Source organism: Tachyglossus aculeatus, chromosome 11 (genome assembly GCF_015852505.1).
Source record: "Tachyglossus aculeatus isolate mTacAcu1 chromosome 11, mTacAcu1.pri, whole genome shotgun sequence".
In the NCBI taxonomy this organism is placed as follows: domain Eukaryota; kingdom Metazoa; phylum Chordata; class Mammalia; order Monotremata; family Tachyglossidae; genus Tachyglossus; species Tachyglossus aculeatus.
The window spans coordinates 60364243-60378575 of record NC_052076.1 but is presented as its reverse complement, the minus strand read 5'-3'; the positions used below and the strand labels follow the sequence as shown (position 1 = coordinate 60378575).

General features: G+C 38.9%; 1 protein-coding gene across 2 annotated transcripts in view; it reads right to left on the bottom strand.

The window, feature by feature from the left end:
* The window catches only part of CEP89 (centrosomal protein 89), an 84113-nt gene that overhangs the window by 45510 nt on the left and 24270 nt on the right, over positions 1-14333 (bottom strand). For both annotated transcript variants that reach the window (XM_038754843.1, XM_038754844.1), the window contains exons 10-14: positions 8684-8734; positions 8408-8491; positions 4900-5003; positions 3142-3257; positions 824-1004 (exon numbers count right to left, since the gene is read on the bottom strand). In XM_038754843.1, the coding sequence (XP_038610771.1) occupies positions 824-1004; positions 3142-3257; positions 4900-5003; positions 8408-8491; positions 8684-8734 (536 nt within the window). The remainder of the gene's footprint in view (positions 1-823; positions 1005-3141; positions 3258-4899; positions 5004-8407; positions 8492-8683; positions 8735-14333) is intronic.

The window sequence follows — 14333 nt, the reverse complement described above, 5'->3', positions numbered from 1 at the left end:
TACTAAAATTTACAGTCCAGAGAAGAAGCATGGATTCGTTTGCTGTGTGACCTTGGGCAACTCACTTTACTTCCCCGTCCCTCCGTTTCTCGATCTGTAAAATGGGGTTTAAGACCAAAAGCCCCATGTGGAACAGGGACTGTGTCCAACCCAATTACCTTTTATCTACCCCAGACCTTAGTACAGTGGCTTGCACATAATAAGCACTTTATAAATACCACTATTATCATTATTATTATTATTATTATTATTATCGAGCATGGGCTTGGGGGTCAGAAGGACCTGGGTCCTAATCCCAGCTCTGCCACTTGCCTGCTGTGTGATCTTGAGCAAGTCACTTAACTTCTCTGTGCCTCAGACACCTCATCTATAAAATGAGGATTAAGACTATGAGCCCCACATAGGATAGGGACTCTGTCCATCCCAATTTGCTTGTATCCACTCCAGCACTTAGTACACTGCCTAGCACATAAGAAGCATTAAATACCACAATCATTATTATTACTCTAGATTAATGTGTGTGTGTGTGTGTGTGTGTGTGTGTGTGTGTGTTTGTAAGGCATCATGTAAAAAAAATTAAAAAATTAAAAGGAAACAAAATAGCATTAGAAAAATTTGTCACAATTCAAAATTTCCTAAGAAATTCTCTCTAGTTTTTGAGTCCAAAATAGAAAATGCCACCAAAGATGTAGAACTAGCCCAACAAATTCTATCAGAAAAAAATCAGTTTGAATTTAACACGGTTTCCCACTCTCCTTATCCTAAACCACCACCTTTCTGACATAGTAACCACTTCTTAAAAAAGAGACTGATAGATACTTACCTTTTTAATTCATTCACAGTTTTAGTATGAACATCCGGTGCTATTCTGCTATCCAAGTGAGCTTTCAGCTCTTGACATTTGTTCTGTAACATTTCCAACTGTTCTTGATTTTCAGTTAGCTCCTTTTCTTGTCTTTGTTGTTTAGCTTCCAAAAGTACTAGCTGTTTGGTCAGTTCAGAAACTGAAAAGGAGATGGAGAAAAGTGTGAGTGCAGATTTAAAGTATATATTAAAAATTATAGATTGTAGGATACGTTTACTGAAGCTACAAATATAAGACTGATTTTTACACACTATTAATCCCTTTAAAAAAAATTAACCAGAAATGTCTAGAAAGGAATAGGAGCACACAGAAAAATCACACAATAAAGAGAAGAAGCATGGCTTAGTGGGTAGAACATGGGCCTGGGAGTACCTGGGTTCTAATTCCAACTCTACTACATTTCTGCTGTGTGACCTTGGGCAAATCACTTAACTTCTCTGGGTCTCTGTTACCTCATCTGTAAAATAGGGATTGAGAGTGTGAGTCCCATGTGGGACAGGGACTGTGTCTAACCTGATTAACTTGTATCTACCGCAGTGCTCAGAACAGTGCTTGGCACCTAGTAAGAGCTGAACGACTACCATAATTTTTATTTATTATTATTAATACTTCAGTTGAACTTGTGTTTGGAGATGCTGGTAACTCAGAGACTTAAGTTCCCTTCTGGGGCAGCTTGCTGTGCATTGGTAGCCTCTGGGCATGCATTAAGTTATTAAAACACATTTGAAGTAAATTTTTAAGGCACACTGGGTTAAAATACCTTATCGCATATATTGGCTGACTCCTAACTGCTTTCTTCAGGGCCTGAAGTATGAACTCTGATGCTACCACCTAATTGGCCATATGCTGCACGATATTATGTTATCCTGAGCATACACACACCACCACTTAGGATTTTCTTGTGGGATAGTGTTTCTGTCATTACCGTCGCTCCCCAAATGCCCTGGGTAATTTGGCTTTGAATTCCCAAATTATACTCTGTTGATAGGTCATTTCTAATCCTCCATTTTTGAGACGGGCCATGCCTCTTCTTCCTCTGACAGTGCTACAGTTTATATTGGTTATCATTTTAAGTTGCAATAGGGAGCTAATTATTTAGAGGTTGATCTCTAATATTAGAGTGTAGCCATTCAACTGATTTGCAGTTTGTTTTTCCCCTTCAGTAAAGATTTGGCAGCAGACACCTTTACAACCAGGACTTTCATCTTTTAAGTCCTCTGCCTCTGCTCCTGCAACTAAGCCTCACAGTTAAGAAGTGGTATCTGGTTTACAAGGACAAATTAATGTCTCTCTCCCCCTCTAGACTGTGAGCTCACTGTGGGCAGGGAATATGTCTGTTTATTGTCATACTGAACTCTCCCAAGCACTTTGCACATAGTAAGCGCTTAATAAATACAACTGAATGGGCAACTATAAACGACAAGAAGCAGTATTGCCTAGTGGGTACAGCAAGGGCCCGGGAGTCAGAAGGACCTGGATTCTAATCCCAGTTCCACCACTTGTCTGCTGTGTGATCCTTGGGCAAGTGCTTCACTTCTCTGGGCCTCAGTTACTTCTATCTGTAAAATGGGAATTAAGACTTGGAGTCCAATTTGGGATAGGGACTCTGTCCAACCCAATTAGCTTATATGTGCACCAGCACTTAGAACAGTGCCTGGAACATAGTAAGTGTTTAACAAATATCATTATTATTATTAGGGCTGGCAAACTTCAACAAAGAACCTTTTTGTGTGAGTTCTTATAATGTCCTTTCTTATATTACATAATAAAATACATTTTGGGGTCAGTAAAGGTGTGCCCAGAATTATTTAGTGCTGTCGGTGGCTATCCCAACTATCCCAAGTATCTTTTGTGGTAGATGTTTTGGGTTAACTGATTAGGGTGTAAGGGGAGGTTTTCGGCAAAATTTCAAAATGTTCATGTCTAAAATACGAAAGTGAAGAAGATGAAGCATGTATCTAGTTATCTGACACAGTAATAACAATTGAATCATTCAGGCTAAAAAAAGTCTATTGTCTACATTGCTTGAATTCACCAAATACTTGACAAAATTGCTCAATTTTGTGGTTTCTTTGTCCTGGATTGATTTGGCCTAGGTTAGAGAAAATACAGCTACTAGTAATTATGGGCAATAACCTTGATTCTGAAAATGGTGAATTATGAAGCCCCAAAATATTTAGCTCAAGGGAAGAGCCAATGCAAACAAGAGTGCAAAATGAACATCAGCCCGACAGCCCTTGAGTACTCACTAGCAAATTCAAGAAATCTTCTCTCACCTTTTTGATCATGTTCTGGTTGAATCTCTTTCACTTTGGCTTGCTGAATTTCAAGTTGCTTCAACAACACCCCATTTTCTTCTAAAACTAGCTCTGCTTGGCTTTGGAGTTGCCGCCTGTGAAGGTGATTAATTTGAGAATTAAAATACTAATTTAATTAAAATTTCTAAAATAAAAATTTGCTTCACACTGATTCTACAGAAAAGCTGTGAAGAGTAATGAAACGTGCATTTTAGACGGCTACCTGCTCTCCAAGAAATGAGGTATTAATATAGTATTACTTTCATTATCGTTCAGCAGTATAGCATCGCTGTTTGAGAACCTGTGAGTATATGTTCAGAAATGGCTATGTGCATGAACATTCTCACAGTGATAAAGCCAAATAGATTTACCCCAATGATTAGATTTGACTTAATCCAAACCAAATCTGAAAAAAGATGCTCCTTCCTGAATCAATAAGTGGTATTTATTGAGTGCTTACTATGTGCACAGCACTGTACTAAGAGCTTGGGAGAGCTAGTAAGCCAAACTAGGATGTGAATTTCAGAAATAAGGGCTCCTGGTGATACTGGACAAATTAATGCTCAGATTTCAACATATAACAGCTGGAGTAGAGAAAATTTTTTGAGCCAAAGATAAAGCGTCTGACTTGTTACTGAATCATTGACATGATTAAGGTAAATGCAAAACAAACCCACAAAACCTCACCCAGTGGATGATCCCTACTGCTCTCTGAACCAAATATAAAATGATCATCGTAATTATGGTATTTGTTAAGTGCTTACTATGTGCCAGGCACTAACATGTACTAAGCACAAGGGTGGATACAAGCAAGTCAAGTTGGACACAGTCCCTGTCCCACATGGGGCTCACAGTCTCAATCCCCACTTTAGATAAACTCCTTTATTCTGGCCTATTCATGAGCACATTAAAAGGACAAGATTGATGAGGAAGTGCAAGTAGGCAAGACACAGGCTACAGAAAATGCTAAGGTCATAAAATAGACTGTTCAGGAGGCAAAATTCAGCAATTACATCAGCTAGCCCTAACCATGGGGTCGCTGACTCTGATGCTGGTAAGGTCTGAAACCAAATACAAACTTATTTCAGAAATACTATCCTGTGTGGTTGGATATCAGTCTAGATATGAAGTTACCAATTTTGAATAAATGTTGTCCCTAAAAGTAACAAGTTTCCCTGGGTCGCATAAAAGAAAGTATCTAGAAATTTAATCTGAGGAGTTAAAAACATCAACAGCCAGTATATGTCCTTTTTAAAAGCTACTTGGAATTTCAAATGAATCTTTAAAAAATCACAAGGCTTGAATACATTTTAATCAAATTAGAATTTCAGTTTCTTTATCCGTAAAATGGGAATTAAATTCCTCCCCTTCTAGACTGTAAGCTCACTGTGGGCAGGGAACATGTCTACTGCCCCTGTTACACTGTACTCTCCCAAGCGTTTAGTAAAGTGCTCTGCATACAGTAAATGCTCAATAAATACAACTGACTGATTGAAAGTTTAGTTATTAATAATCTTGAAAAAATGAAGAAAAAGTTCCACACTCTTCCATATTTTTACAATTTACTCACAAAAGATTGTGTGAGATGCACTGCAACTAGATTATAGTGGTGATTCATGTTTATCCCACTATTGTTGAATTTACACAATCATCAATATATGGGAAAATTGAGATCAATGTTTCCTTCCTTATCGATTTTAAAAGTGAACAAACATGCAATCCCCAAATACTACTTGCCATTCCTTGCTCGTAATAGATCTCCGTTTAATCAACTGTTTGTGCAATTCTTCATTCTCTTTAATCACCTCTTCAACTTGTATCCTAATTGTCCTCATTTCCTCCTGAAATACAATTTATGAGAAATCTGCATGAACACTATCACTTTGGGGAAAACTGTTATTAAATATGTTAAACATTAAAATGGGCACCTGTCTATATTAATAACTCCAGTAGCACTTCAGTAATTATGCCTTTATTTATGCCTATTTATCTTCATAGTTACACTGTCAATTTTCCTAATCATTTATATTTTCATGATGTATTTTTGGTTTACCTATCTTTGCTCTTGTGGGCAGGGAACTTGCCTGCTACCTCTGTTGTAGTGTACTCTCCCAAGTGCTTGGTACAGTGCTCTGCACATAGTAAGTGCTCAATAAATACTATTGAATGATTGCTATAATAATAATGATAGCATTTATTAAGCGCTTACTGTGTGCAAAGCACTGTTCTAAGCACTGGGGAGGTTACAAGGTGATCAGGTTGTCCCACGGGGGGCTTACAGTCTTAATCCCCATTTTACAGATGAGGTAACTGAGGCCCAGAGAAGTGAAGTGACTTTCCTAAAGTCACACAGCTGGCAACTGGCAGAGCCGGGATTTGAACCCATGACCTCTGACTCCAAAGCCCGTGCTCTTTCCACTGAGCCACGCTGCTTCTACTACGCTGCTTGCTATGTTTGTGTTAGTCCTATCTCATCCGTTACACTGTAAAGAGGGGACTAACTACCGCATTATAACCTCCAAAAGTATTTAGGAAAGTACTTGTACTCAATGAGTACTTAAAAAATACCACCTACGGACCAGTATTCCAGATTTCTACATTTTGAGTTACAAATCCTTAAGAAAAATTGTTGATGCACCAGAATTCTACTCAATTGTTTTGAATGGAGATTTATGGGAAAAATCAGAGTTTTCTCCTTAAATGATCTTTTTTTCATTAAATCAAAAAAACTTTTCATTTTGTTGCCAACAAATTTATAAGATTATCTTCATTTAGATCATCTCATTTTTGCAAAAGTATGATCACCCTGTATTTTACTCTACAAGTTGCCTTTTTCCTTTCCAGTACCATAACATATGTGTTTCTTTCATATGACATGGCTCTGGACTCCAAAACCTGACCCCCGAACCCCAGAACCTGACTCCTGGCCCCTTGATAAGTTATTTTACCAATTTGACTTTGCTCAAGTTGGCCTTTGAGTCCCGCTTCCAAGGAAGAGACAGGGGGAAGCTGGTGAGTTGCAGCTTGGCTACAACACCTACTCTGAGTGTAAGCTCTCAGACTGTAAGCTCCTTGTGGGTAGGGAATGTTTCTACCAACTCTGTTGAATTTTACTCTCTCTTAGGACAGTGCTCTGTGCACAGTAAATGCTCAATGAATACACACAAGAGCGTCCCAATTAAAATGGCATTTGCTGTCACCGTTTTCCTTTCCTGTGAGATCAGCTGACATTCTAACATTTCTCTTCTTATCCAAATGTATTCTCAAAAACATTTAATGACTATTGGAAGTGCTTTAGAAATCTCAGTAAAACAGTATCCCCCCAGTAGTCTCAGGCTAGGACGATGAGCTTGAAACATCCGGAAAGAGAGACTATTTTGACTGCTGGTAGGTTTGTTTTGTTTTATTATTGTTGCAAATCTCAATTTTTGTTTTTTGTGAATTGAATTTCTTCTCTCATACTAGTTCACATTTATATTGTTTGCTTCTGTGGACAATGCTGGCACCTAGAATGTAGTTGTGTACTTTAAAAATGATTACCCACAATAAGAATTTATCAAAATAAGAGATCAAAAGCAAAATAAACTGCAATTACTTAAATACTGTCACCTAAAATAACTCATTTTTTAAGAGAAAATTTGTCTTCAATAGAAGACCGTTCAACTCATAAACAGTCTGGAGAAAATTATTAAAATTGCTAGTTTACAAAATATTTAGATGAAATATCTAACTCAGAAAAAAATGATATGACTTCAATTTCATCTGGGAAAACCGATTAAAATTGCTATTTGACAAAACAGCTGGATGGAATTTCTAACCCAGAACAATGGTATGACTCCAATTTTGTTCCTTTTAATGAAGAGGAATTTCAAAATGCTCCCATCTAGCTAGACTGAGAAAGAAAATTAAAGCTTTAAAGCGAGATTCATAAAATGTCCGTACTTCCCAAGTTGACTATAAGTTCCTCCACTAGCCTATAAGCACCTTGAGGAAGGAATCGTGTCTACTAAGTCTATCGTACTCTCCCAAGCACTAGGTACCTCTGCTCCAAGTAAATGCTCAGTAAATACTTTTGATTGATAGATTGGTTGAAAGGAGGATAAGGGATGTCTCAAGGTTCCCTACAGGCCTTTGATTCTTTGCAACCTAATTTCCTCACAAGATCCTACTGATTCCAGGAAATTAATTCATCGTCAATGGTATCTACTGAGTGCTTACTGTGTGCAGAGCACTGCATTAAGTGCTTGGAAGACTACAATGCAACAGAGTTGGCAGACACATTCACTGAGAAGCCCCATGACTTAATAGGTAGAGCACGGGCCTGGGACTCAAAAGGACCTGGGAACTAATCCTGCCTCCGCTACATGTCTGCTATGTGAATGGATGACTTGAGAGGAATGAAGTAAGCAAGCTGGGGTGTAGTGGGATTTAAGTGAGAAGCTAATTAGTGGGGAGAGTGCTGAATGTATGCCTTAAAGATGGTGGTCAGGAATTTCTGCTTGATACAGAGTTTAATGAGCGATACTGGAGGTTTTTGACGGGAGATATGTACCAAAATATGTTTTAGAAAATGCTCCCGGCAGCAGAATAAAGTATGTACTGGACAGAGGAAAGACTGGAAGCAGGGAATCCAGCGAGGAGGCTGATGCAGTAATCAAGCCTGGTTATGACAAATGCTTGAACCAGTATGGTGGCAGTTTGAATGTAGAGGAAGGGGTGGATTCTGGAAATGTTGTAAAGGCAGACCAACAGGATTTGGTGACCGGCTGAATAATAACAAGGCTAAGAACTTGAGGGACAGGGAGGATGGTGGTGCTTTCAACTGTGGTGGAAAATTGAGGCGGAAGAGAGGATTTGGCAGAGAAGATGAGGAGGTTAGTTTGGAAGATGTTGAGCTTGACTCTATTAGCATGTAAGCTCCTCAAGGGCCGGGCCCAAATCTTTCACTCTAGGTTCCCAAGCTCTTAGCACATTGCTCATTCATTCATTCAGTTGTATTTATTGAGCGCTTACTGTGTGCAAAGCATTGTACTAAGCAATTGAGAGAGAACAATATAATAACAGACACATTCCTGTCCAGAACAAGCTCACAGTGCTCCTCACAGTGAGTGCTCAATAAATGCTGCCCCTAAGAATGAAGAGGAGGGCTACCGATCTAACTTTGGGGACGCCAGTCTGAACAGTATTTCTTTTAGGATGTGACTACATTGGAAACTTTCCCATCTTAGAAGATTTACCCAAATACCTCAAGCGTAACATTTAGATCATCTTTTTCTTTCATTCTGTCTTCGTAGGCTAGTAGTAAGGGTGACAAATACTTCATATCCAACTGAGGAGAAATAGATGAAAGAAATTAGTTTGTTTAAATACAAAGTCTTCCAATGATTACTACAGTAGTAAGAAATTTTAGAAAATACTATACTTCATTTGGAAACTATTGTTGGAATCTAAATACCTGCTAATGTTCATGACTACCCCAGAAAATAACAACGTGAAAAGCAAAGAAAGGAATGCCACTTACCAACCAGGGTGGAGTAGGTCCTTCCATTGGGAGGCCTTCAATTTTCACAATCTAAGATAAGAAGAAAACCAAATAAAAATTAAAATGGTTTTACCCTAAAACTTCACATTTGGCCACCCTTAACACTGATGAAAAAGTTGCACTTTGTCTTTTTTGATGGCATTTATTAAGCGCTTACTATGTGCAAAGCACTGTTCTAGGCACTGGGGAGGTTACAAGGTGATCAAATTGTCCCATGGGGGGCTCACAGTCTTAATCCCCATTTTACAGATGAGGTAACAGGCACGGAGAAGAAGTGACTTGCCCAAAGTCACAAAGCTGACAACTGGCGGGGCCAGGATTTGAACCCATGACCTCTGACTCCAAAGCCCATGCTCTTTCCACTGAGCCACACTGTTTCTCTTAGTACAGTGCTCTGCACACAGTAAACATTCAATAAATACCATTGATTGATAGATTATACTTAGCTTCCTAGGAAACAATATTTCTCTTGGTTCCACGACAGCTCCACTTAGATTGTATGCTGGCTCCTCCAACTTAATCTGTCCAAAACAAAACTACTCATTTTCCCTCCTAATCCTGCATCCCCAACAACCTCACTATCAGTTTTGAAAATGCCATTCATTCATTCATTCAATCGTATTTACTGTGCGCTTACTGTGTGTAGAGCACTGTACTAAGCGCTTGGGAAGTACAAGTTGGCAACATTTAGAGACGGTCCCTACCGAACAGCGGGCTCACAGTCTAGAAGGGGGAGACAGACAACAAAACAAAACATATTAACAAAATAAAATAAATAGAATATGTACAAGTAAAATAGAGTAATAAGTATGTACAAACATATATACATATATACAGGTGCTGTGGGGAGGGGAAGGAGGTAGGGCGAGGGGGGTGGGGAGGAGAGGAAAAAGGGGGCTCAGTCTGGGAAGGCCTCCTGGAGGAGGTGAGCTCTCAGTAGGGCTTTGAAGGGAGGAAGAGAACTAGCTTGGTGGATGTGCGGAGGGAGGGCATTCCAGGACAGGGGAAGGACGTGGGCCGGGCACATAAGCGCTTAACCAATACCATTAAAAAACCCCACAATTAAGGGGTGAGAGACAGAAAAAGAGGTGAAAGAAGGTACTCTCTAGCCATTATAGTTGAGAATTCAATGACTCCTCAATTATCCCTACCCCTATCTTGAGAATCTAGAAAAATTGCTACTCATATTTTTGATTAAATATATTATTCTGCTTCAAGTGATATTAATTTGACAAAATTAGGGCAACAAAAATTCAAATCAACTTTCAATAGCACTTTTGAGATGTTAAAAGTGGCTGTAAAAAACAAAGCTAAGACATCTCTCAGAATGCAATCGGTGATTTTGTGTTTTAGGAAGGTAACTACTAAATGCTTTCACTTGTTTTGCACTTCAAGGTTGTGTCCATATAATGAACTCCTACTTCATTTTGCTAATCAGGCTCCATAGTTATCATCATGAATGGTATTTACTTAGCACTTACTGTGTGCAAAGCACTGTACTAGGTGCTTAATGGTTTAGGTCTTTTAAAAGGGAATTGATTTTCAGTAGAAATCATACACTTTTATTACCATAATTGAAAGTGTCTAAAACAGATAATGGGTTTGGTAGTAATTAACAAAAATCTATATATGGGATATCTTTAACTAACTGACGTGGTTTATAAAAACAACTTATTTTCTTTGAAAACAGCATGGCTTAGTGGGAAGAGCATGGGCTTGGGAGTTAGAGGACATGGGTTCTAATCCTGACCCTACTGCTTGTCTGCTGTGTGACCTTGGTTAAACCACTTTAATTCTCTGTACCTCAGTTACCTCATCTGTAAAATGGGGATTAAGACTGTGAGCCCCACGTGGGACAACCTGATTAGCTTGTATCTACCCCAGTGCTTAGAACAGTGCTCGGCACATAGTAAGTGCTTAACAAATACCATCATTATTATTATTATTATTTACACATCAGTGTTAAATATTGTTTAAGAATGCATCCTCCTTCCAGAACTGTTCTTTACTTTCAGATCACTGAATTCTGCCCACACACACACAAAATCCCTGAGGGTTTTGCCAACAAGTATAAACTATGCATTTCAGTCTAAATGCAAACCTAAGAAGCACAGTAAATTCTGGTAACATATATAGTATAAACAATAAGGAAAATAGACTAAGTTGAGAAATATTAAAAAGAGCAGAGTATCTCTAGGGAAATGTAATGCAGGCTATACTGTCAAGAAGAATTAGCAGGAGTAAAATGGTTCTGCTTTAAAATGGGCTTTTCGTTTCCTAAAACAGTTTAGTGAAAAGAAATCTCAATCACAGTTCACTGAGCTTTATAGCATTTGCAGAAGATGGATTCTTGAAGAAAAATGGCGAAAGGAAAAAGAGTTGAGGCAGCACTGGCTGCATGCATATAAATGACTGTTTCTTTACACTAAATAACTGAAATGCCTAAGGACTAATATTGTCAGGAATGTCTTTATTAACATGAGCATTTTTCTAATACAAAGGTTGCTAATGTTCCCCTGCTTGATGTGTAAAGTTCACAGCTTCTCACGTTTTAGTTTTCATGTAACCTTCATTTTGACTTTGAAACTGTTCATTAGAATATTTGTAGTCAAAGGAGAAATATTAACTTTTGAGCAGTTTCATGGATTTCATTGTTCTTAAATCTCTTTGGAGAGGGAGGCTATATAAAAGTAATAATGTCTTTTTTATTTTACAAAAATTTTAAATTGGGGTTTGGAAATTGCTTCACCTGAAGGATTCCTAGGGAGTTTAGCTATATTTCACTGAAAACCGGGTAGTTAATGCTACCTTCAAGTAGCCTCCCGGTGGCATATTTTGACCTTCCTCTGACAACCCGTACCTGCCCATCACTGAACAAACATCCAACACTAAGCCAACCCCTTAGCAACAATCCTAATTTTATTATGACTGCTCATGATGATAGCGATTAACCTACTTCCTGAATGTTCCCAGAGCATTCCCCATTCTTCGGTTCAATGCAATGTGTGTTCCCCACAATCCCAGGGATAAAGGTACTTCGTGTGGTACCCCAAGAAGTTTGGCTCTTCATACACCTTTCCCAATATTACATACCTCCCCAACCAACCACCCTATAACCTGAACCGTGATGCTCATATGATTATCATTCCCCATGGACCAACCACTCTGGACCCCAAAATTCAATACTCATCTAGTTCCCTGGATTAAGCACCTCAAATCATCAAATTTCCCAGAATTAGATTACCCTGATTCTTGAGTATAAGATGCCAGTTTACACCCTGGCATGTGGACTCTTGCCAGCAAGTGAGAGACAATCTGATCCTGCTTGGTCTTCCCTTCTTATACTACTGCAGTTGATTCATTTCAAGGTTGTGCACAGACTGGCTTGCCTTTGGTTCCCTTTTTTTTTTTTTTAAATAGTATTTTTTAAGCTCTTACTATGTGCCAGGCACTGTATTAAGCGCTAGGGTAGATACAAGCTAATCAAGTTAATTAGAGAAGCAGCAAGGTTCAGTGGATAGAGCACGGGCTTGGGAGTCAGAGATCATGGGTTCAAATCCCAGCTCCACCAAATGTCAGCTGTGTGACATTGGGCAAGTCACTTAACTTCTCTGTGCCTCAGTGACCTCATCTGTAAAATGGGGATTAAGACTGTGAGCCCCACGTGGGATAACCTGATCACCTTGTATCCTCCCCAGGGCTTAGAACAGTGCTCTACACATAATAAGCGCATAACAAATACCATTATTATTATTATTAAGTGGGACACTGGTTGGGCAAAGTAGATGACCATTCCCTAAAAGCTGTCCACAAATTTTCCTGTCCCTAGTCTAAGATTTTATTTTCAAAGGTCTCTGGTTGGGAATGCTTGTCTATAGGCTTCTAGTTGAATGCCCAATCAAGCACAAAATTGCTTAATCAGGCATGGAATCATCCAATCAGGCTGAAAAGGCCTGATTTGGGTAATTCGGGAATCACCCACTGCACTTGAATTTTACTTATTTCCCAAGAATGAATGTTAATCATTTCATAAACAAAGATACCCTTATAACCAAACCTATGGGCAGATTTTTTAAGGATAAGCAAATAACCCCCAAAGTGAGGACTTTTTATACTCATTGATGAACTATCACAGAATTATTACTGCAGAACTTTCATCTGCACTGTTCAAGTCCTGACTTTATGCTTTATGGTCTGAGCCTCATGAGTTGTGAGGTTTTTAAAAGTTCTGAAGTCAGTTTGTTCTTTTCTATGCATTCAGCGTAACAGGTTGTTTGGGAGTTAAGGAGCATTCTTCTGACCAAGCTTATCTATCTGGATAGACATCATGAGATGTCACAGACTTGGTTTCGTGCAGGTGGCATTGGACAAGGTATGCATAACAATGTAAGTTTTCCTTAACACCAGGTTCTTCAAGAACCTAACTCCTTTGCTACTGGATAACTAAGGATAACTGTAAAAGTTGTGGAAATCACATTGTCAACTTGACTATCAATGATCATTAACTGTACGGAATAATGATGTCTTTTTCTAGATCTACTTCAAGGCGCTCTACCAGCTTTACTCAACTTACATTTTGGCTCTCTTTCCTCACTACACATCCGTCTGCATTCTTTGCTCCTCCCAAGCCCAAACTTTAACCGTACCTTGCTGTGATTCTCCCCTTTCATTCCCCCTGACTAGCCACCCTTCTCCTACAAATATGCCAAGCCACCTCTGTTCTTATCTTCAGATTTCTCCTAAAATCCCAGCTCCTCAAAGAAGCCTTCTCTCGTCACATCAGCTCAGCAGCCACCCAGAGAATTTATGTATTTATATCCATACTCAGCACTTATGCATACTCGATTGTATCTTCAATTATTCAGCTCCTTCATTCTAACATACTCATGCTGCATCCTACCTGTTATATCTTAGTTTTTCCTCTTGCTACCATTATTTGTAAATAATTCAAGTCAGTCCTACTATATTGCCCGACCATAGAGGGAAAAAGTTTCTTTTCCTTCTGGTTTGTTGCTTCAAGTGCTTAAGTGTTTTGTTTTTTAATGGTATTTGTTAAGCACTTACTCTATGCCAAGCACCATTCTAAGCGCCGGGGTGGATCCAAGATAATCGGATTGGCACAGTCCCTTGTTTCACACAGGGCTCACAGTCTTAATCTCTATTTTACAGATGAAGAAACTGAGTCACAGAGCGGTTAAGTAACTTGCCCACAGTCACACAGCAAACAGGTGGTGGACCTGGGATTAGAACCCCAGGCCCATGCTCTATCCATTAAGCCATACCGCTTCTCTGTGTTCTGCACACTGTTGATGCTTGATAAGTGCAACTGATGATGATAATGATAAAGTCAGCATTGTACACATGATATAAAGATAACAAAGATATGTATTCTTGGAAGACAAAATAGTTTGTATACATTATTGTGGTTATTACAATTATGGTATTTGTTAAGCCCTTACTAGGTGTCAAATACTGTTCTAAGCACTGGGATAGATACAAGTTAATCAAGTTGGACACAGTGCCTGTCACATATGGGGTTCACAGTTTAAATAGGAGGGAGAACAGGCACTGAACCCCCATTTTACAGATAAAGAAACCGAGGCACAGAGAAGTAACATGGGGAAGTGGC